Raw genomic sequence first — 21306 nt, forward strand, 5'->3', positions numbered from 1 at the left:
TGGAGGCCTGGCACGGGGTGACGTCCCAAGGTGGGCATGTGGTGGGCTGAGGTGGGCGCCCTCATGGGAAGCGGGCAGGTGACCTGTGGCCTGCAGGTGGTATGGCTCCCCCTGACCCTGCCATCTGCTGCTGCCTGCCTCTGTCTGAGGGGACACATTTGAGAACGGGAAGGGGAACAGGCCTGGGGGGCCAGGGTCACATGCAGGCCCCCCACACACAGACCCACCCGGTGGGCAGTAGGTGGAGTGGGGGCCCACACCCAGGGATGAGTCCCCCCAGCCTCGGGTGGTGGGGTGCCACGGCTCACGCTGGGACACAGCGGGTGCCCTGCACCGGGCCCGCTCCTGGTTCTGTGCAGTGGCCCCCCTGCAGGACTCGGGCAGGGCGGGCACTCGGGGGGCGTGTGCAGGACGAGGGAGAGGCAAGGGGATGGGCACAGCCCTCCGACGGCAGGAAGGCTGGGGAGCCACTGGCTCTGCAGAAGACACCACATTTAATGATCCCCGTGGCCTGCCAGCCGTCACACGAAGTAGGCTGCCAGGGCTGACATCTTGTCCTTGGGCCGCCGGGGGCCCGGCTTCCCCGCCGGCCTCCGGCCCCGGCCCCGGCCCCGGCCCTGCCTCCGCCCGGGCCCGCGGTGCATGGGGTGGCAGGAAGCTGCGTGCTTCAGCTCCACCAGCTCCTGGAAGACTGGGTCGCAGAAGACGCAGCCCGTATGCTGCGTGCCGTCGCCTGGCAGCGGGGACTTGGCCTTGTTGAAGTCCACGTCCAGCAGGGCGGCCTCACAGGAGGCGCACGTCTCGGCGGACACGCGCACGCGGTGGGCGTTCTCGAAGCAGTGGGCCACCACGTTGCACCTGTTGCAGGCCACGCGCCACTTGGGGCCGGAGGTGGGGTCGAGCACCAGCACGCCACTCTCGCACTCCACGCACTGGCCGATGCCCAGCATGCTGAGCGAGTGCTGGCAGCTGGGGTGCGTGCACTCGTTGCAGCCCGTGCCTGCGGGGAGGGCCGCGTGAGGTGCACGCACCCACCCCCACCCCGGGGGCCCCTCCTCTTGCCCCACACACGCTCACCCTGGGCTCTGCTTCTTCAGGGCTTCCTTGACTCTCACAGCTCCCCCCCCCAACCAATGCTGAGGTTTCTGGAAGGGCGTCTGGGCGGCCTCCGGTCAGGTCTACCCCCCTTTGTCTCACTCCCTGGGGCCCAGGTGGGACCACTGGCTGCCCTGGAAGCTGCTGGAGGTAGGGACGGGTCTCCCTGAGAAGGGTGGGGACTGGGGACTCCCCCTGCCCGCGGGGGGGCCCCCAGCACCCTCCCCCCGTGTCCCCAGGCTGGAGTCCAGGGTGGCGCGGGCGGGCGGGGCTCACCCTTCTTCATGTCCCGAAAGGGCGGGTGGTTGGAGCAGTAGGGGCACAGCGGGTAGCTCTTGCCCCTTGAGCCCGACGACCACAGGACCAGCTCGAAGTCGTCCAGCGGGCACCGCAGCTCCTTGTAGAGCTTGATGGTGCCGTTCTGGGGCAGCGTGTAGGTCTCGTCGCAGTGCGAGCAGTGCAGGCGGCTCGGCTTGGCCTGGGCAGGGTCGGGGGGCGGGGGTCACGGGGTTGCCGGGGCCTCCCGGCCCACCCGCCCACCCGCAGCCTCCCGGGGACACAGAGCAGGGCGCACGACGCAGAACACACTCAGGGTGGGCAGTGTGGTGTCGCCGGAACCGCTCAGGCCAGGGTCTCTGGCCACCGAGTCTCAGGGCTCACTGCTCCACACGCACACAAAGGCGCTGCTAAAACCCCACGTATGCGTCAGCTCCCGTGACAGCAAAGAACGCGGGGTCAGGAGCGCGTGGACAGCCCAGGGGTCAGGGCCCCACGGCTCATGCGCAGCTTGATCTGAGGGCAGCGCTGGGCATCTGCTGACGAAGCTGCCCGGACCTCGCGGTCACTCCACGTGAAGGCCGCCGGAGCGAGGCCATGGGGAGGCGAGACTGCGTGTCGTGGACACACACCCTCCTACCTGGATGTACTTCATGAAGCGGTGGCACTTCCCACAGCGGGAGAGGGGCTTGCCCGTGGCCGCCAGGGGCGAGAAGGACACCTCCATCAGCTCATCCATGCCTGCAAGCCAGCAGGACCGGAGTCACAGCCCAGCCCCGGCCGCTGCCTCCCCACGCTGGCGTCCTGGGCCAGCCGCAGGGACCGCCGCACGTGTCCAGGGGCGCCCCTGGTGGTGGGTGACGGCAGCCCCCTGGAGCCAGGGCCTGGGAGCGGGTCTCCCGGAGGGGGTGACGGCCCTAAGCCAGGCTCCCCCGCCAAGGGGCAGGGAAGGGGCAGGCTCACCCGCGATGGAGTCCACGAAGTAGTGGAACTTCCTCTTGAAGACGTCCAGGGTGTGGCCCAGGACCTGGCGGAAGTCGGCTCTGCCCTGGGCGATCAGGTTCAGCTGCTTCTCCACGGCGCTGCGGATGGTGGGCAGCACCAGCTCGGCGTCTGCGGGCGGGCGGGGGCGCTGTGAGCCCTCGCGCCGCGTGCAGGGGTAGGGCTCCCACCTGTGATCTCCCAGGAGCCCTACGCTGGGGACCAGGGCACCCTGTCACAGGACGGTGTCACCGGACGGGCTGCCCGGCTGAGGTCTGTGCCGTCTCCCACGGCCCCTGGGGGACCCCTCAGGGCAGATACACGGCCCAGCACCAAGGACTCCAGGCCTGGCCAGGAGCCAGTCTGCAGGAATCCAGGCCCCCGCTCTCAGACCCAACAATTCCAGGAGGCCATCAGCCCGGCCGGTGTGGGCCTGTGGTGGGGGCGTGGCCTGAAATGGGAGGCGTGGCCGGGGCAGGCCCCGCGGCGTGGGGCGGGGCCGGGGCTCACCGATCTTGTAGTAGCCGTGCACCAGGACGATGCCGAGATTAGTGGGCTTGAGCCGGCGCCCGCTTTCCACGACCACGTAGTTGCGCTGGCAGATGTTGTTGATGTGGACAGGGATGCTGGCGTCCGTCCCTGGGCACAGCACGGACTCGGCTCTCCCTCCGCCCGCCCTGCGAAGCCGGCTTCTCAGCTCCCCCCTCCCCCTCCCCTGCGCCACTCGCAGGCCCACCCTGAGCTGGACTGTCCCCCGACGCGGAGGCTCCTGGTGGCTCAGAGGCGAAGGAGCTCGGCCGCCCGCCCCTCGCGTCTGCTGAATGTGAGCTCCAGCCTCTCCCCGCCTCGCCCCACGGCACACGCTCGTTCCAGAACCAGGGCGCAGACCCATGCGCAGAGTGCCGCGGCCAAGTGGTCCCCCAGCAGCTGGCAGACGCGCCGGCGGCCTGGCCTCGGGGCCCCTCCTGATTGGCCCTGGGGACGCTTCCAGCTGCAGAGCGGCCTGGCCGTCCCATGGCCGTCCAGAGCCTGTCAGCCTCTAGGGGCCTGGTCCACCGGAGCCAAGCCCAGGGAAAGGCAGGGCCCCTAGTGGGGCACCGGGCTGGCTCCAGGGGTGTGAGGACTCAGGTCACAACCCTGGGCCTGGGGTCTGGGCAAGACCCGTCACCCACGCAGCGGCGGCCACACAAGCTCCTGAGGACACCGCCCCATGTGGCGCTTCCGGCCCCAGGGAACAGGGCTGTGGGGCCTTGGCCCTCCTGTTGTCCGCAGACTCGACCTGTGCCCTCCCTGCAGGTGAATCAGGGGCCCCCTCGGCCAACGCTCAGCCCCGGAGATGAGCTAGTGCCAAGGACGCATCCCTAGGTTCAAGGCCAGGCCCGGGGGTGGAGGCCGCAGCCAGGGCCCCCAGCCGCCCTGCCCCGCTCCGAGGGCCCCAGCGGGCCCAGGCGGGACGCACCGATGCCGTGCTTCTCCATGAGGGTGATGAGCTCGGCCTCCGTCAGGTAGTCCGGCGGGCTGGTCTGCTTCTCCAGCAGCTTGACCTCGGCCACGGCCAGGGTGTCGCCCTTCTGGCAGGTGGGCAGGCTCTCCTCCAGGGGCACGCTTTGCCAGGGCATGATCTCCGTGAAGCCTGCAGAGACACTGGCCCTCAGGACGCGCCGCGCGTCCGCGGAGAGGGGAGCCGCCCGCCTGCTGCCCCACCTGGGGAGATGACGGTCTTGCCCGTGCAGGTGAAGCGCTCGGGCCCAACCCGGAAGGAGACGCTGCTCTGCAGGTACTTGCAGTCGTGGCTGACGGTGGCGATGAAGTGCCTGGTGATGTACTCGTAGAGGCGCCAGGCCTCGCCCCCTGCCACGGGCGTGGACGCTCAGTGCCAGGCTCCGGCTCCTGCTGCGGCACCGGGGCCCCTGCTCCCAGCCCGCGGGGATGGGGGACTCCAGGCCCCCCCATGGTTGAGCCTGTCACACTGCCCCGCCTGGCCTTCTGCCCCAGGGCCTGCCCCCATGTCACTCCTGTCCCGGCCCAGCAATGGAGCACAGCTTTCAGACGCCCCATGCTGCCACGGGCCCTGACCCCCTCCAGAGATCAGGTCACCAGCATGCCTCACCCTGCCCTCCTGTGAAGCTCGATGCATGCGTGCGTGCGTGCGTGCCAGAGAGCGTGACGTCTGGGGAGCCCCGTACCTAACTCGGCCTCCGTGGCAGCCTTCATGGGGGTGATGGGGGGATGGTCACCAGCGTCGTGGCCTTTCCGTGGGCGGTTGATGCCTGCTGCTAGGAGCTGCTTCACCTGCAGGGAGCCGGGGCGGAGCGGGCGTGAGCCGGGCGCGGTCCCCGGCCCTTGAAGGGAGCGCCGCCGCCGCCCTGGCTCAGTGCTCGGGCCCAGCTCACCGTGTCAGCCCAGTAGGGGTGGTTGGCCTGCTGCCGCAGAGGCCCCTTCAGGTCGAAGCTCTCGGGGTAGTGGGTGGTTTCGGTGCGCGGGTAGCTGATGTAGCCCTGCGTGTAGAGACGCTCGGCGGTCTGCATGGCGTGCTGCGGGCCCATTCCTGCCAGAGATGCAAGCTCAGCGCCAAGACGCCGGGTGCCCCAGGCTGGGCGCTCAGGCTCCTGGGAGGCCAGTGCCCTTGTCTGCAGGCCCAGCCCAAGGCCGAGCTCCCCCAGCGGGGCGGGCGCGGGTGACCGGCGCAGCCCTCGAGACACGGCCAGCCCCTTGCCTGGTGGCAGCCACCCCTTCCTATCAGCCAGGTGGCCTGTGCTTCCAGGTCATGACGCCCTGAGAAAGGAACAGCGCCCGCACTTACCCAGGGCAGAGCTGGCCACACGCAGCATCTCCACGGTGTTCAGGGCCAGTGGCCGCTGCTTGGCCTTCTCCTTCCTGCTCGTGGCCTCCACCTGGGGACGGGCCGGGGTCAGGGCGGGTGGGCAGGTGCTTGGGCGGGCGCGCGAGGAGCCGCCGAGGGTCTGACTCTCGTCTGCCCTCTGGGCTTCTTTACTGCCCTTTACAGCGGCCCCACGACTCGAATGAATGTTTGTTCAGGCCCAAGAAAGGAAAATCAGAGAGAATTCTAGAGACTGTTTTTCAGGAGAGAAGCTCTGGAGGAGAGGAGTCAGGAACAGGGGCTGCACATGGGGGCCCAACAGGAGCCGGCACCCCTGTCCGCAGGGAAGGCGGGGGCCCTGGGGTGCGGGGGTCCTGGGGTGCAGGGGGCCCTGGGGTGCGGGCGGCCCTGGGATCCTGGGGTGCGGGGGTCCTGGGATGCGGGCCCCTCACGGTGCCCCCAAGTGTCGCTACGCCCTCTGATTCGTCAGGAAAAGCGGGAAGCCGGAACTTTCTCTGTGAAATCTCCTGTGGGTCGCCGTGAGGAACTTCAGTGAACAGCTCCCACTCACGGAAAAGCGAGGTGAGCAACCAGCTCAGCCTCTGGGCTGAACGGCTGTTGAAGAGGTGACCGTCCTGTCTACGGCAGAAGCAATCCAGGCTTCTCAACCGCCACACTCACCCCTGCCAACCCCATGTGAACCCAGCCAGGGCCACACCCCGAGCTCTGGACAGACAGACGCAGCAGTGGAGGCTGGGGTCACGGCGGGGAGGCCGGGACGGGGTGGCCGTCATGGGCAGAAGCGTGGGGCAGCTTCAGAAGTAGCTCTGGCGCCTGAATCGACCGCACGGGGCGAGAGGGACCCAAGGAGGCACAACGGCAAGGCGCAGCCGCATGGCCGCGGGCCCGCCCGCCGGCCCCACGGGGCCAGTCCCCTGCCCCGTGGCATCAACCTCTTCCTGCCAGCCACACGCCATGCTTCCAGTTCCTGAGACCCTGAGTGAGAAACTTGGCCGGTGAGGCCAGGAGAGCTGATGGCCTGGAGCGGCCGTGCTGACTGTGGGCCCTGGGCGGGCTCTCGACGGGCACATCCTCTGGCTGGATGTGCCGAGGACAGACATCGAGCAAGGGGGCACCCACAGGGCATGCGCACCAGTCAGAGCAGGCAGCTGAGTGGTGGCCACGGCCTGGGGGAGGGGAGGGGAAGGATCGCCGTGGGGGCGGGTGTGGAAGTAACTGCTCCTCTCTCTAAAAGGTGTCTGTTTTCCAGAAAGAGGGAGACCTGCGCCCTGGCCAGCAGAGGCCTCCGAGGCCCCACAGCAGCCCACCTGGGCCTCCTTCTCGAGCTTGGTCATGTTCAGGAACATCTGTGCGATCTCCCGGTCGAACACGCGCACCCGGTCCCAGTCCAGGAGGAGGGAGTGGTCCTTATCGACGTCCACCTGCAGGAGGGGGACAGGAGGAGAGTCAGGGAGAGACAGCACCCCGGTGAGCCTCCGCCCGCGGGGAGTCCAGGCAGGCGGAGCTGGTCCTTGCCTGGGCCTGGCTGGAAGGGCTCATGGCCGGGCCTGTTCAGGGCCGCAGCCCAGTGTGTGGGTGGAGGCCCTACCCCTCCCGGAGCACAGAATGCTCTGACAGAGGCCTCGCTGGGGTGAGGGAGACAGTCTCAGGACGGGAGCCCAGCGCCAACGCTGAGCTGTCCTCAGGGACGTTGCAGCCACCCCCACAGCCCCTGCGGCCCTTGGCCTGGCCCCACCGGGGACCCCAGCCCCGTGTGGACTGCAGTGGCTCCATGTTATACTCGGAGTCCTACGAGAACCTTCCATCTTTCCTACTTGGAAAACGTGTTCTAAGGCTTTTTAGAAGCTGGAAGGCCAGTGGCCCATGGCCCTCAATCCAGTCCTTGGACCTGACCAGCCCAGAGGCGGACCTGACCCTGGGCTGGACGGCCCTCTCCTGTGCCCACAGTGGGACAGCGGTCCACGTCCATGCCCTGGGCCTGGGTACCACGATGACGGTGGAGGCGCTCAGCCGCCACACCCAAGCCCAGCAAATCCCGGTGTGAACGGGAAAAGGCGGCGGACCTTGGCCTGCAGCACCCAGTAGGTCTCCGGTTTGAAGGACTGGATCTTGTCATGCCGCTCCACACAGAACCCCAGCGTGGGGGTCTGGCACGGCCCGAAGGAGATGAGCGAGCTGTCCAGGTTGCCGTATTTCCCCTGGAAGTACTTAGTCTGGAACCTGTGAAGGGGGTCAGAGAGACAAGGACATGCCGGTCAGGCACGCGGTCAGGCACGCACTCGCGTCTGTGTCGGGTGCCGGGGCAGGTGGGCGGGGCGGGAGGAAGCCCTGCACCCTGCTCGGAAACAGGCGGAGGGCAGCGGCTCTGAGCTCCCCGCATGCCCCACGCCTCCCCCCGGGGCCCGCCCACTCTCACTGCCACGGGGGCCCCGTGGTCTGCGTCAGCGAGAGACAGCTGTCTCAGGAACCGAGAAGGTGGACAGTCTCCTGTCTCTGGTCGGGCCTGGGGGGACGGGGGGGGCGCACCTCGTGAAGGCGCAGCCGATGCGGAGGTCCAGCTCCTGCCGCGCGTCCACCGAGAGCGCCTCGTTGTGGTCGGGCTCGCCCAGGCGGGCCATGGCAGCGCAGATGTCCGTGTCCGTGATGGAGCTGAAGCGGGCCCGGAACACCGTCTGCTCGCCACCGTGGGGCTGGTTCATGACGGGCAGCACCGCGTCCAGCACCTGAGGGGGCCTGGCGGTGATGCCCACAGCTTGCCCGGGCGCCCGCCCCTCCCGCTCCCGCCGGCCGGCCACCGCCCTCCCCTCCGCAGCCTTGGTCTCCGCGGGCCTCGGCCACCGCACTCCCTTCCCTCCGGTGCTCACACCCTTCTCTCCCTACAGCGGCTTCCACCCTCAACCAGGAGGTGCTACCGCCAGGGACGCAAGAGATCCCGGCCACTAAGTCTGCCTTCTTGAGGAGAGTATGGGGAGGCGGGCGGCATCTGGGAGACCCTCCAGCAATGGGAGGAAAGACAGCGATGGGAAAAGAAGGCAGGGCAACAGACAGGTAGGAGCATGGGCTCTGGACAACACCCCGGCGGGCTTGGGGGTCCCGGAGCCCAGAGTCACTAAGAGTCACGCAGGCCGCAGCGGGGGTGGGTGGGTGGGGCCGGGAGAGGGCCCCGGGCGACAGTGGGATGTCACAGCCCGAGGGGCTCCTGCGATTGCAGCCCTGGGAGCGGCAGAGGCAGGGCGGGCACCGTGATGGAGCAGAGCTGGCTGGCAGGGGTGAGAGGGGTCGACAGGGCGCCCGGCCGCAGGGCTGAGGTCCCCGGGTGGGGCCGGGAGGGCCCAATGCTCAGAAGCCACGCTCTCCTTCTGGCAGCCCTGCGCCGGAGAAATCCTGCCCCAGCACTTCCTCACAAGCTGCCCGCCAGATGAGGGGACGCTCCCGGCCTGGGCAGAGCCGGCTGGCCCCATGGACCTCCACCCCTCGGGGCCCTGGCCCCCAGTGTGGCGGCCCGCGGACCCCCAGCCCTCACCTCGAAGCAGATATTCTCGCCCTCCTTGTCGCAGTCCAGCCACAGCACGATGCAGTCAGAGCCCCTGCCCTCCACCTGCGCACAGACACGCGTGTGCACTGCCCGGCCGCCCCACTGCCGCCCACGCAGAGCGTGCGCCCCGAGCCCCCCCAGGCCCCCCTCAGGAGCCACCGGCCGCTCAGCCTCTCAGCAAAGAATGTAGTTCAGAACTGCTAGTTTTTAGACCAAAAACATAATAAATGCCATGAGATCTTAATCCCCAAAACTGCATCAAAAAAGAGATTGAATTGAAATGACTAAACGTTAACGGCAGTTGTCCTAGATGCTGAGATTACAGATAAATTTTTTCTTCCTCCTTACTTGTATTTTCTAACTTTTACCATGGGTTTACGTTATTTTTACTGTTCTTTATTTCTTAAAGTTTTATGTTTTTACTTCTACTCCTGGGTGCACTGGGACCTCACTGCTGTGCGTGGCTCTCTCACTGCAGTGAGGGGGCTACTCTCCTGTCACGGTGCGGTAGGAAGCCCCGGCTCTGGGGCACTGGCTCAGCACTCGGGGCACACAGGCTTCCTTAGATCGCAGCACGTGGGATCTCCCTGGACCAGGGACTGAACCTGCGTGCCCTGCACCAGTAGGCAGATTCTTAACCACCAGACTCCCAGGGAAGTCCCCGTGTTTACATTTGTTTTAGAACCCACCACCACCAAACCATTTTAAAGCAGGAGGCTGGCCCGGGGATGAGTGACCGGGGCGCCCAGGCAGGCCGTGAAGGGGAAGTGTGGGCCCCAGGGAGCCCAGGACGCACCTGCAGGAACTTCACCATGTTCAGCTTGGGGTTGGCCTCCTTCTTCTCCGTCGGGGCCTGGCTGAACAGCTCAGCGGGGTCCACCTTGTCCCACTTGTTGTACTTTCCTGTGACACACGTCGGGACGTCAGGACCACACGTCACAGCTATGGGGCCCGGGACCCCGGACAGGGAGGCTCAGGGGAGGGCCTCCTTCGCTCGGGAGCTAGCCAGCTCTGGGCGGGCCTGTGGCGGGGGCACCACTCCTGGAGGGCTGACTGCCCAGGCAAAAGGCATGCCGCTCACCCTGTGTCCTCCTCGGCCAGCGCCTGCACCCTCTCCCCGCCCAGCGCTTGGCCGGCCCTGACAAGCGCTCAGCAGATCCCAGGGGACCTCGGTATCCTCAGGCCCCCTGTCCCGTGCATTTCCCCCAGTTCTCTACTTGAGGCTCGGGGTGCAGGGGGCCTGGACGATCCTGGGAGGCGATGGCTCTGTCCTCAGACCTTTCACACAAAAGGAGCAGAGAAGCAGCTAGGCCCAGAGTTCCGGTTGGACCCACAGCAACTGCGGCCCTGGAGCCAGTCCATGGGGTCACTGGCGCTGGCCTTTCATTGCCAGCCGCCGAATGACCGCAGACAACGGGCACCCTCGGCAGGCAGTGGCCCACTTCAGAACACCCGCACAGGCCAGGCTCCCACTCAGGTGCGCGCTTCCGCCTCCACGCTGCCCAGGAAGGTGACCGAGGGCCACTGCTGCGGCGAGGACTGCAGGGCAGCCTCCACAGCCTGCTAGCCTCGGACTCACCACTTCTGGACAAACCTCTCTGCCCCGAGCCCACCCCGGGCTCCCTCTGGGCCGCGGGCAGCACGGGGCAGGGCTCCTCAGTGGAATGGGGGTGGGCGAGGGCAGGGCTCACCCAGGAAGTCCAGGGTCATCACGTGGCCGCAGACGGACGTCATCTTGAAGCGGACGGGCTGGCCCGCGAAGGTCCCGGGGTACTCGTACACCGAGCACGTCCCATTCAGCCCTTTGCGCGAGGACATGCTGCCTGCGGAGAGGTGGGCGGCCCTGACACAGCTTCCCAGGGGCTGGGCCCCCCCACAGTGCTCAGAGACCGCCCAAGGGCTGTTCGCATTTCTGTGCTCACTCCTGAATTTGATTCCTGCCTCTTTCAGACCCTCCTCAGAAATGACCCGGAGACGCCCTCACTGTCGACCCCAAGGTGACATCTTGACAACCCACGGAGGGTCCCTCTGCCGGTCTCTCTCTCGGCCTCTGGGGACCACGCATGTCTGAGTGTCCCTTCCCCTCCAGACCACAACTTCTCAGCCTGCTGCTCCAGGGTCTCCTCTTCCCTCAGCTGCTAGACCAAGGGGAGGTCAAGGCAGACGCCTGCCATCTCTGAGTCCCCAGCACCCAAGGACCTGGGCCAGGGTGGGCAAGGGCAGTGTCATCGCTTCCCAGTACCCTGGGGCCGCGGCTCAGCCTCGTGGCGCTCCCGAGTGGCATGCGGGGTGTGCGTGTAGCTGGGCATCCGTGGGGCACTAGTGCGGACGCCCGGGCATGGCCTTAGCACCCAGGCTGGGGCAGGGGCCTTCCGGTGGACTTCCTGCCCAGGTTAGCAGGGCGGGCTTCTGCCGTTCAAGAGCAGCCCCCCTGCCTGCTGCCTTCTCCTACTTGTGCCCGGGGGGAGACCCGGCTCACGCCGAGTGTGGAGGTAATCGCACCCCATAGGGACCAAGTGACTCAGGGGCCGAGGGCTTCATCCATGCCAGCCGTTCCCAAACAGACGCGACTCCAGGGGCCTGGGGCTGCTTCGGAAGAAGGCAGGCCTGACTGGCGGGGCAGGAAGGCCCATGCTCCCACGCCAAAGCTGCGCTCCTACCTCGAGAGAGGATCCTGGCGATGGACTGGGCCAAGGACGGCTTCTCGGCCACCATGAGCACGGTCTTCATCGTGCCTTGGGCTGCCGGTGCCCCGCCGCACTCTGCTCTCAGGAAACGGCTCAGACACTGCGCTGAGGCAGCGTCACGCTGCTGCCACGCCGCCAACTGCTGAGACAAAAGACACGCAAAGAACAGCAGGGCTTCCGGCACAACCTGCCACTCTGAACGATCAAACATACCCGAGGCAGAAACAGAAACTGGGGGAGACCTGAAGGCCTCTCACAGACAACAGCCCAGAGCAGCTGAAAGAGCTCCAGATGAGGGTCTCCTGTGAGAGAAGCTGAGGTGGCCCCACGACCCCAGGTGGATTTTGGCCCCAAATCTGCACAAGAAAGCTTGGGGGTGGAGTGGGGCGCCTTTGAGCCTGGCCCCTTCCAGTGGAGCGGTCTTTTACCCCTGGGGCCAAGAGCGGCATCTCCACCGTGGCTGAACTTCAGGGTGCCCTGCGTGCCTTACCCAGGGCACGTGCCCAGGCCAGTAGCCACGTCCTCCTGACACCAGACCAGCCAGCCAGGGGATCTAGCCCCCAGTAGAGCTTGCTTGGCCCTTCCCAACAGGCTCTGACCGAACCTCCTCCTGCCCTGCCCCACCTCTGCAGGCCAGGCTCGAGCCAGTTAAGTAGAACACCGTGGTCTAAAGCAGGATTACACAGCCCCGAGGATTTCCCACCTTGGTGACTGAATCAAACATCGAGGCAGTCAGGGAAAGGAGCCTTTCTAAGCTCCTCCGTTGCAGGCGGTGCTACGGCTGTAAACACCACTTCGTTGAATCTTTAATGAGCAATTCTACAAGGCCTGCTTCCCTGGCAGCTCAGCTGGTAAAGAATCTGCCCGCAATGAGGGAGACCTGGGTTCGATCCCTGGGTTGGGAAGATCCCCTGGAGAGGGAAAAGGCTACCCACTCCAGTATTCTGGCCTGGAGAATTCTATAGACTGTCTAGTCCAGGGGGTCTCAAAGAGTTGGACACGACAGAGCGACTTTCACTTTTCACTACAAGACCTTCGTTGGAACTCTTTATACTACGAGTAGACTGAGGTTGCACTCATTTCACACGCTAGGAAAGTAATGCTCAAAATTCTCCAAGCCAGGCTTCAGCAATATGTGAACCGTGAACTTTCATGTGTTCAAGCTGGATTTAGAAAAGGCAGAGGAACCAGAGATAAAATTGCCAACACCCGCTGGATCATTGAAAAAGCAAGCGAGTTCTAGAAAAAACACCTACTTCTGCTTTAATGACTATGCCAAAGCCTTTGACTCTGTGGATCACAATAAACTGTGGAAAATTTTGAAAGAGATGGGAATACCAGACCATCTGACCTGCCTCTTGAGAAACCTGTATGCAGGTCAGGAAGCAACAGTCAGAACTGGACATGGAACAACAGACTGGTTCCAAATAGGAAAAGCAGTATGTCAAGGCTGTATATTGTCACCCTGCTTATTTAACTTATATGCAGAGTACATCATGAGAAACGCTGGGCTGGAAGAAGCACAAGCTGGAATCAAGATTGCCGGGAGAAATATCAATAACCTCAGATATGCAGATGACACCACCCTATGGCAGAAAGTGAAGAACTAAAGAGCCTCTTGATGAAAGTTAAAGAGGAGAGTGAAAATGTTGGCTTAAAGCTCAACATTCAGAAAACTAAGATCATGGCATCTGGTCCCATCACTCCATGGGAAACAGATGGGGAAACAGTGGAAACACTGGCTGACTTCATTTTTTTGGGCTCCAAAATCACTGCAGATGGTGACTGCAGCCATGAAATTAAAAGATGCTTACTCCTTGGAAGGGAAGTTATGACTAACCTACACAGCATATTAAAAAGCAGAGAAGTTACGTTGCCAACAAAGGTCTGTCTAGTCAAGGCTATGGTTTTCCCAGTGGTCATGTACGGATGTGAGAGTTAGAGTATAAAGAAAGCTGAGAACCGAAGATTTGATGCTTTTGAACTGTGGTGTTGGAGAAGACTCTTGAGAGTATCTTGGACTGAAAGGATATCCAACCAGTCCATCCTAAAGGGGATCAGTCCTGAGTGTTCATTGGAAGGACCGATGTTGAAGCTGAAACTTAATACTTTGGCCACCTGATGCAAAGAGCTGACTCATTTGAAAAGACTCTGAGGCTGAGAAAGATTGAAGGCAGGAGGAGAAGGGGACGACAGAGGAGGAGATGGTTGGATGGCATCGTCGACTCAATGGAGATGAGTTTGAGTAAACTTCGGGAGTTGGTGATGGACAGGGAGGCCTGGTGTGCGTCAGTCCATGGGGTCGCGAGGAGTCAGACACGACTGAGCAACTGAACAGAACTGATCTGAACTGAGACTGAGGTTCAGAACAGCTGAGACTTGTGTCAGACCTTTGCCAAGGCTCTCGGGACCCCTGGCTCGCTGACCACCAAGCCCGCGCTGGGCTGACTCCTCACGTCCCCTTCTCGAGCAATAGCGAAGCCAGACGGGGCCGCCGGGAGAAAGCAGCGCTCAGGATTCCAGCGAATCTGCTCCGACAAGTGCCTTTCGCCGCCTCCGCCCTCCCGTACACCCCGGGCGCCCTCCGGACTGGACCAGGCCGGGCCGAGCCGGAGCCTGGACCCCAACCCCGCCCGACGCCGCCTCAGTCCCCACCCGGTGCAGAGGGGCCCCGGCCCCAGAGCCCCCTCCTTCTGGACGCTCCCCGAACCCGCCCGCCCGGGAGAGGTGCCGAGACTGTTGAGCCGGCTCGGGACCGGCGCCCGGCCACGGGGCTAGACCCGCGCCCCAAACCGCACAGCGCCCTGCCGCTCACCTGCTTCCAGCCTCCCGCTCCTGGAGGCCCGCCATCTGCTTCCGGGTCAGTCGCCATCTGCTTCCGGGTCTGTTGATATCTGCTTCCGGGTCCGTGCCCGGACAGCGTTCCACCCCCCCACCCAGCCTCCGGCACTGCACGCTCGCACTTGTGGGTTCTGAAGCTCGAGAGTTCCGGGGCGGATCCTCCAGTCGGCCCTAGCACGCGGGGTCACAGGGGTTCCCCCCAAATACCTTCCATATCATTCTTCACCCGCCGCGGGGAGGCAATAATGACAATTACCTACAAGGAGGAAATCTGGATGATAAGCATGAAGACGTATCTACTACTAATAAACTAAAAACTACCGATGCGTGTATAGCAGGCTTCTTTGAATGCTATAAACATTGTGGAATGCGTGGATGAGCTAATGTAAAACCTATCTGGAAAATAAAAATAACCTTTTGTGTTAGAGTAATGGGTTTATGGGAGATTTAAAATAATTTTCGTGGCTTTATTTTAATATCTTTCTTTAAGGAGAATGTTTAAAATTTATTTATTTTTGGTTGTGCTTTCTTTGCGGTGCAGGGGCTTTCTCTAGTTGCCAGGGGTGGAGGGCGCCCCTCACTGCCTTGCACAGGCTTCTCCTTGCAGTGGCCTCCTGCCGCAGGGCACGGGCTCTAGGCCTTCAGCAGTTGAGCACAGGAGCTGTGGTGCAGCGGCTTTAGTTGCCCTGAAGGAGGGAAGAGAACAGGCTCCATCTTGAAAGCAGGACTCCGTCTTGGGCCGGACTGTGGACTTGGAGCTCTATGCCCAGTATCTATGGAAATGACATACCACTGGAAAACCAGGCCCCCAGAAGGAAGAGCCCCAGGGCTCTCCATGCCTAAAAGAGTACCCTAATTATCTCTGTAACCGAATAGAATCATACATTCTGTTATGCTTATTGGGGTATGACCACAGGCCTATTGATAATTGTCCCCTGTTAACTACCTAGGCTTAAGGCATATGATCACGGGTTAACTTTGACTGTATCTTTCTTTTTCCTTTATTCAGACTGGTTTCAGGAAACCTTATACACTCAGGGTATATAAGGTTTTCACAAACACTGGTCCGGGTCCTCGGCTAAGAGGAGACTCTGCCTTGGGCCCGCAGGTGTAATAAACTGTACTCCACTATCTGCATTGTCCTTCTGAGTGAGTTTGTTTCCCAGAACAACGCGTGGCTACAACAGCCCCAGGGCGTGTGGAACCTTCACACAAAAGGGACTGAACCCTTGTCCCTTGTACTGGCAGGCGAGTTCCTAACCACTGGACCACCAAGGAAGTCCTACAATCTGATTCTGACCCTGGCTACGTGGAGTTTAGGGCGACTTGCACAAATGAAGGATGCGACCCCCTCTCCCCCCGAAAAAACCCATCCCTCATTTCAGACACCAGTTACAAACTCAGCTATCCCCAGGCCACCTATATTTCTGACCAAATGGCCTGGGAGGCTCCCCTGAACCTCGGTGGCCACTGGGATTACATTCCTCAGGACAGTTGCGGGGACCACTGGCTCTGTGATGGACTCGGTCTCCAGCCCCCCTCCCCGTCCTGGGAGCTCAGCTCAAAGTTCGCATCGTCTCATCGCTGGGTGGGGCTTTCCTCATGGCCAGCATCCTTCACGAATCACCCATTAGTATAAACTCAGGGGCCCCCCTGAATAACAAGCACTGGATTTAGAGGCTGCCTCCCAGGAACCAGGGACAAAGAGTAGCCGTTTCTCTACTATACACGCCGTGGTCAACGCACAGCATCTCATTTATGGACCCAAGGACCCAGGGGCAGGAGTGGACCCCCAGGACCACAAAGCTCACAGATGCCTCCTCCCCGGCTCCCTGGGGAGACCCCCATGAGGACGAGGGGCAAAGGCCTGGGACAGAGCTAGAGTGGCTAAGGCTACCTCTGCCCCCTCCTGAAAGCCCGTCCAGTTGCTTCCTTTTCAGGAGCTGCTAGTCACTCCGGGTTCACTCCAGGGGGACAGTGGCTGGGTCTGGAGGGGGCGGGGCATGCTAGGGGCATGGGAGGGGACGGAGCAGACCCTCACCCAGGGCCCCTACACCTTCTGCAGCCCCCAGCAGGTGTTGCCCACCATGAGGACCTGTCCTCTCTTCCTGGCTCACCACACACACAAGTGTGCACAAGAAGCTTACTCTGTGGCGCTCAGCTTCCTTTGGGGGATGCGGAGTCGCCCCCTCAGGGACTCCATCCTGGCCTCCTGGGCACTGGTCTGTGAGCCCCATGCAGGTGCTTCCTCCATCAACGCTTCCCCTGGGTTAAGGCAGGAGCCACAAGGGCCAGCACGTGGCCGCTCCCCCCGACAGGCATCACAAACCCAGGGAAGTTTGGGATGGCCACCGGGAGCCAGGCGTGCCAAGGCCCCACCTCTGGGAGGTGGGGAGGAGGGCGGGGGGGGGGGGGCTGGCCCTGCCCCGCGAGGACCCGGGGGCTCTGCGCACACTGGAGGCAGACCTCTGCTCCGCCGCACGATGTCCTGGGTCCTCGTCCTCCTGGGACTCCTGGTCCACTGCACAGGTGAGAAGCCCCGGAGCTCGCGGCTCCCGGCCCCTTCCCACGCCCTGCTCTGCCCCGATGCCCACCCGCCTCTGTGTCCCCAGGCTGCAGCCCTCAGCCTGTGCTGAGTCAGCCACCTTCCATGGTCTCGTTCCTGGGAGACACCGTCCGCCTGGCCTGCACTCTGCGCGGCGACCACGACATCGGCCTTTACAGCATCTACTGGTACCAGCAGAGGCCCGGCCACCCCCCGAGATTCCTGCTGAGATATTTCTCCCACTCGGACAAGAGGCAGGGCCCCAATGTCCCCCCTCGCTTCTCTGGCTCCAAAGACCTGGCCAAGAACACAGGGTATTTGAGCATCGCTGGGCTGCAGGCCGAGGACGAGGCTGTCTATATCTGTGCTGTGGGGGCCCTGGGCATGGGGCGGAGGCGGGAGATGCAGAGAGAGGAGAGGGAAGAAAGGGAGCTAGCCACTCCGGGCTCCCAGGGCCCCGGGGTCCCCCGGGACACGCTCCCCTTGCACTAAAGGCTGAAGGGCTGCATCCCCACGGGGTGGGGGTGTGGGTGAGGAGGCTGGGGCGGTGGGCTGCCCAGGGCCAGAAGACGCTCCTGTGAACCCCCTTGGAGGGTGGATTTGGGGATTAAAGGTGCTTGCGTCTTGGGAGGTTGTTCTGCCGAGTGGTCTGAATTGGTTCGGAGGAGGCCCGGGATGCTTTGTGAACCACCAGAATGAGTGGAATGCACCTGAGAACCAGCTAGGGTGAAGGTCCCAGGAGACTGGCCGGCCATGGTCTGCTTGGCCAGAACCCGTGGGCTTGTGGGTCTTCCGGGGCAGGTGGCTGACATGGCCCCTTGGGGGTGCCCCTACCAAGGACAGGACACGCTGTTGTCACCTGATTGTGCACAGGGTAAGCAGCTTAGAAAACACATTTGCTGGCCCTCCAGGGAGGAGAGCGGTGCCCAGGGATGCGTGTGGACGCAATCCCTTGCTGGGCCCGATGGTTCTGTGCCATGGGGGGCTGACCTGTGCCCTCTAGGGGGTCCAGCAGCATCCCTGGCCTCCACCGCCCAAACAGCCTCCCGCCTGTAGTTATGACGACCACAGATATCCCCAGGCATCACCGAAGGTCCCCAAGGAGTCAAAATCGCCCCAACAGAGACACCCTGGGCCAGGTGAGAGGAAGCATTCTCCGTAAATGGCACAGATAGGAACTAGTTTCGGTTTTCTAGGCCATATAATCTTTGTGGCAACTACTTAATTCTGTCCTGAGAGCTCAGAAGCAGCCGCAGACCCTCTGTGAACACACGGGCATGACTGCTTCCTGTTAAACTTGGTTTATAGAAGCAAGACAGGGCTGGGCTGGTTGTGGCACTTGGGCTGTGCACTGCTGACCCTGCTCTGGAGAAACACTCGTTCCCGCCTCCAGGTTCCAGCCAGACCACACTCAGTGGGGTGAGCAAGGCCGCCTGAGGCCACTTGTGCCTGTGGACTCCAGGGTACCAGCCCCTCAGGACCCCAGAAACCCCATGGGCAGGGGTGCAGCCTCGCCAATGGGCTTGTTGGGCGAAGAGGAAACAGTGGGTTCCTGCTACTCTGGCCCACATCTGCACCCCGAGCCCTGAGGGGCGGGGTCCACGTGTGCCCTGCAGAGAGGGACCCTGTGCATCCACATCCACACAGGTGGACACGTCTCCCATTCAGAGAGGTGCCAGGTGAACCGCCTCCCCTGTGACTCCAAACTGGGCTGAGAATGTCCCTTGCTCAAGACTGAAAAGACCCTCCGGGGCAGCCCCTCCGTGTGTGTGTGTGTGTGTGTGTGTGTGTGCATATATGTATGTGTATGTGTGTGTGTATGTGTGTGTATGTGTGTATATGTGTGTATGTGTATATGTGTGTATGTGTGTGTATGTATGTGTATCTCTGTGTGTATATGTGCGCGCGCGTATGTGTGTGTATGTGTGTATGTATATGTGTGTGTATGTGTGCGTATGTGTGTATCTCTGTGTGTATATGTGTGTGCACGTATGTGTGTGTGTATGTATATGTGTGTGTATGTGTGCGTATGTGTGTATGTGTGTGTGTATCTCTGTGTGTATATGTGTGTGTATGTGTGTGTATCTCTGTGTGTATATGTGTGTATATATGTGTATGTGTGTGCATGTGTGTATGTGTGTTTATCTCTGTATGTATATGTGTGTATGTGTATGTGTGTGTATGTGTATGTGTGTGTATCTCTGTGTGTATCTCTGTGTGTATGTGTGCATATGTGTGTATGTGCGTGTGTATATGTGTATGTGTGTGTTTGTGTGTATGTGTGTGTATATGTGTATGTGTGTATATGTGTGTATCTCTCTCTGTGTGTATGTGTGTATGTGTGTATATGTGTGTGTATGTATGTGTGTATCTCTGTGTGTATATGTGTGTGCATGTGTGTATGTGTGTATGTATATGTGTGTACGTGTATGTGTGTGTATGTGTATGTGTGTGTATATGTGTGTATCTCTGTGTGTATGTGTGCGTATATGTGTATGTGTGTATGTGTGTGTATGTGTGTATCTCTGTGTGTGTGCATGTGTGTATGTGTGTGTATCTCTGTGTGTGTATCTCTGTGTGTATATGTGTGTGCATGTGTGTATGTGTGTGTATGTATGTGTGTATGCATGTGTGTGTGTGCGTGTAGGGGTGTGTGTGTGTGTGTGTTTAGGGGTGTGTGTGTGTGTGTGTGTGTGTGTGTGTGTGTGTGTGTGTGTGTCCTGAGTCTCCTGTACAACAGTTTATCTCAGCTCAGGCCGGTTCCCAGCCCCCTCTGGGCTTCTGCTGTCTGAAATGCACTGAGTTCTTCCCGCATCAGACCTTTGCCCCTGGGTGCTTTGCTTCTTGCATCAGACCTTTGAACTGTGATGTTGGGGAAGACTCTTGAGAGTCCCTTGGACTACAAAGAGATCCAACCAGTCCATCCTAGTGGAAATCAGCCCTGAATATTCATTGGAAGGACTGATGCTGAAGCTGAAGCTCCAATACTTTGGCCACCTGATGCAAAGACTCAACTCATTTGAGAAGACCTTGATGCTGGGAAAGATCGAAGGTGGGAGGAGAAGGGGACAACAGAGAATGAGATGGCTGGATGGCATCACTGACTGGATGGACATGAGTTTGAACAAGCTTCAGGAGATGGTGAAGGACAGGGAAGCCTGGCGTGCTGCAGTCCATGGGGTCGCAAAGAGTCAGACACGACAGAGCGACTCAACTGACTGGGCTTCCACTCTCTGAAATGCACTGAGTTCTTCCTGCATCAGAACTTTGCCTCTGGTCATGGACCACCAGGCCCCGGTTTCCAGAGGCCAGCTAGGTGGTCCCTGGAGAGCTCTGTCTCTTGCTTGTAACCAGCCCTTCTCTCGCTTCCATCCTCTGTGATTCCGGGATTCAGAGTCACAGCAAGAAACCCAGAGAGCAGGGGGTCCTGTTGGCTCCTCCATCACCCCGCTCCCAAGTCTGACCCAGAAATGCAGACTCCAGCCAGCTTGGACACGTCACCAGTGGTACTGAAAGCCAGGGCCCAGACATTCTGGCCCGAGTTAGACGTCGAGGCCCGGGAGAGGGGATCTGAGGAGGACCCAGGGGTCTGGCGGGAAGGAGCCTACCTATCAGACGTGGTGAAGTGCAAGGGCTCTGCGCGCACACCGAGGTCCGTGTGGCTGTGACGGGGGTTGGCAAGTCGAGCTGGGGCGGGTGACCTTGCTCAAAGAGGCCAGGTGGGGTTGACATTCAGAGGCCCTTGAGCACAGAGTCTCACCCGACACTGCCTTTATGTGATGTGCACACTGTTCAAGACAGGATGTGAAACGAAGATACTTTCATTCCAGCAGAACTAGGAGGGACATGTCCCCTCATCAATGATGGAGGTGCCCCAGGGCTTTCCTATAGTAAAACCAGGATAAATGTCTGATCTTTCCCCCCTTTATTTACCAGTCATCGAAAATCACAAGTCAGTGTGCTAGCATCCTCCAACTTGTGAGCACCATCACGCGTTCATGGGTATAAGACACTGAGGTGTTTAAATCCACCGCAACCGTGGTAAGTTTTTCTGTCTTTGGGCAGCACAAGGCCTTTCAAGTCAGTGCCTAAGCACCAACATGATGGTGCATCTGAAACAGCTCATTCAGTTTTGTCTTTAAAACATTTGGGCCAAATCACCTTCACTTCAGCTGGTTCTCTAAAAGATGATGATTTTATTAAAAAAAATTGTTGGTGTATGGATCTTTATTATTGTTGTTTTTCCTTTATTTTTAGTTTTGCCATTCATCTTTTTTATTATTGATTTAATTTTTATTTTATTTGGAGTGTCATTGATTTAGTGTTGGGTCAGCTTCAGGTGTAGAGGCAAATGGCTCAGTTACACACATATCCGTTCTTCTTCAAGTTCTTTTCCCAGTTAGGTTCTTACAGAATATTGAGCAGAGTTCTCTGTGCTACATTTACAGTGAGTGAAATCGCTCAGTCGTGTCCGACCCTTTGCGACCCCGTGGACTGTAACCCA

General features: G+C 61.1%; 2 protein-coding genes across 3 annotated transcripts; one reads left to right on the plus strand and one right to left on the minus strand.

Moving 5' to 3' along the window:
• Positions 1 to 475: 475 nt before the first annotated feature.
• On the minus strand, positions 476 to 14285 carry TOP3B (DNA topoisomerase III beta). 2 transcript variants are annotated; one of them, XM_061141397.1, is made up of 18 exons: positions 14232 to 14285; positions 11390 to 11558; positions 10421 to 10552; positions 9526 to 9632; positions 8718 to 8792; positions 7721 to 7917; positions 7258 to 7414; positions 6502 to 6615; positions 5156 to 5246; positions 4746 to 4900; positions 4539 to 4644; positions 4057 to 4203; positions 3812 to 3985; positions 2863 to 2991; positions 2335 to 2484; positions 2012 to 2112; positions 1372 to 1573; positions 476 to 1000 (listed from the first exon to the last, which is right to left on the minus strand). In XM_061141397.1, the coding sequence occupies exons 2-18, from the start codon at positions 11457 to 11459 to the stop codon at positions 522 to 524; spliced, it is 2586 nt and encodes an 861-aa protein (XP_060997380.1). In that variant the 5' UTR covers positions 11460 to 11558; positions 14232 to 14285; the 3' UTR covers positions 476 to 521. The 2 variants fall into 2 exon arrangements, with proteins under 2 accessions (XP_060997380.1, XP_060997381.1); XM_061141398.1 differs by having other exon boundaries at positions 11390 to 11555; positions 14232 to 14283.
• A 2385-nt stretch (positions 14286 to 16670) lies between these two features.
• Positions 16671 to 21026, plus strand: VPREB1 (V-set pre-B cell surrogate light chain 1). Its single transcript, XM_061141400.1, has 2 exons — positions 16671 to 16786; positions 16870 to 21026. Exons 1-2 carry the CDS (start codon positions 16741 to 16743, stop codon positions 17292 to 17294), a joined length of 471 nt encoding a protein of 156 aa, XP_060997383.1. The 5' UTR covers positions 16671 to 16740; the 3' UTR covers positions 17295 to 21026.
• Positions 21027 to 21306: the final 280 nt, after the last annotated feature.

This window comes from Dama dama, chromosome 5, assembly GCF_033118175.1.
Source record: "Dama dama isolate Ldn47 chromosome 5, ASM3311817v1, whole genome shotgun sequence".
NCBI lineage: Eukaryota > Metazoa > Chordata > Mammalia > Artiodactyla > Cervidae > Dama > Dama dama.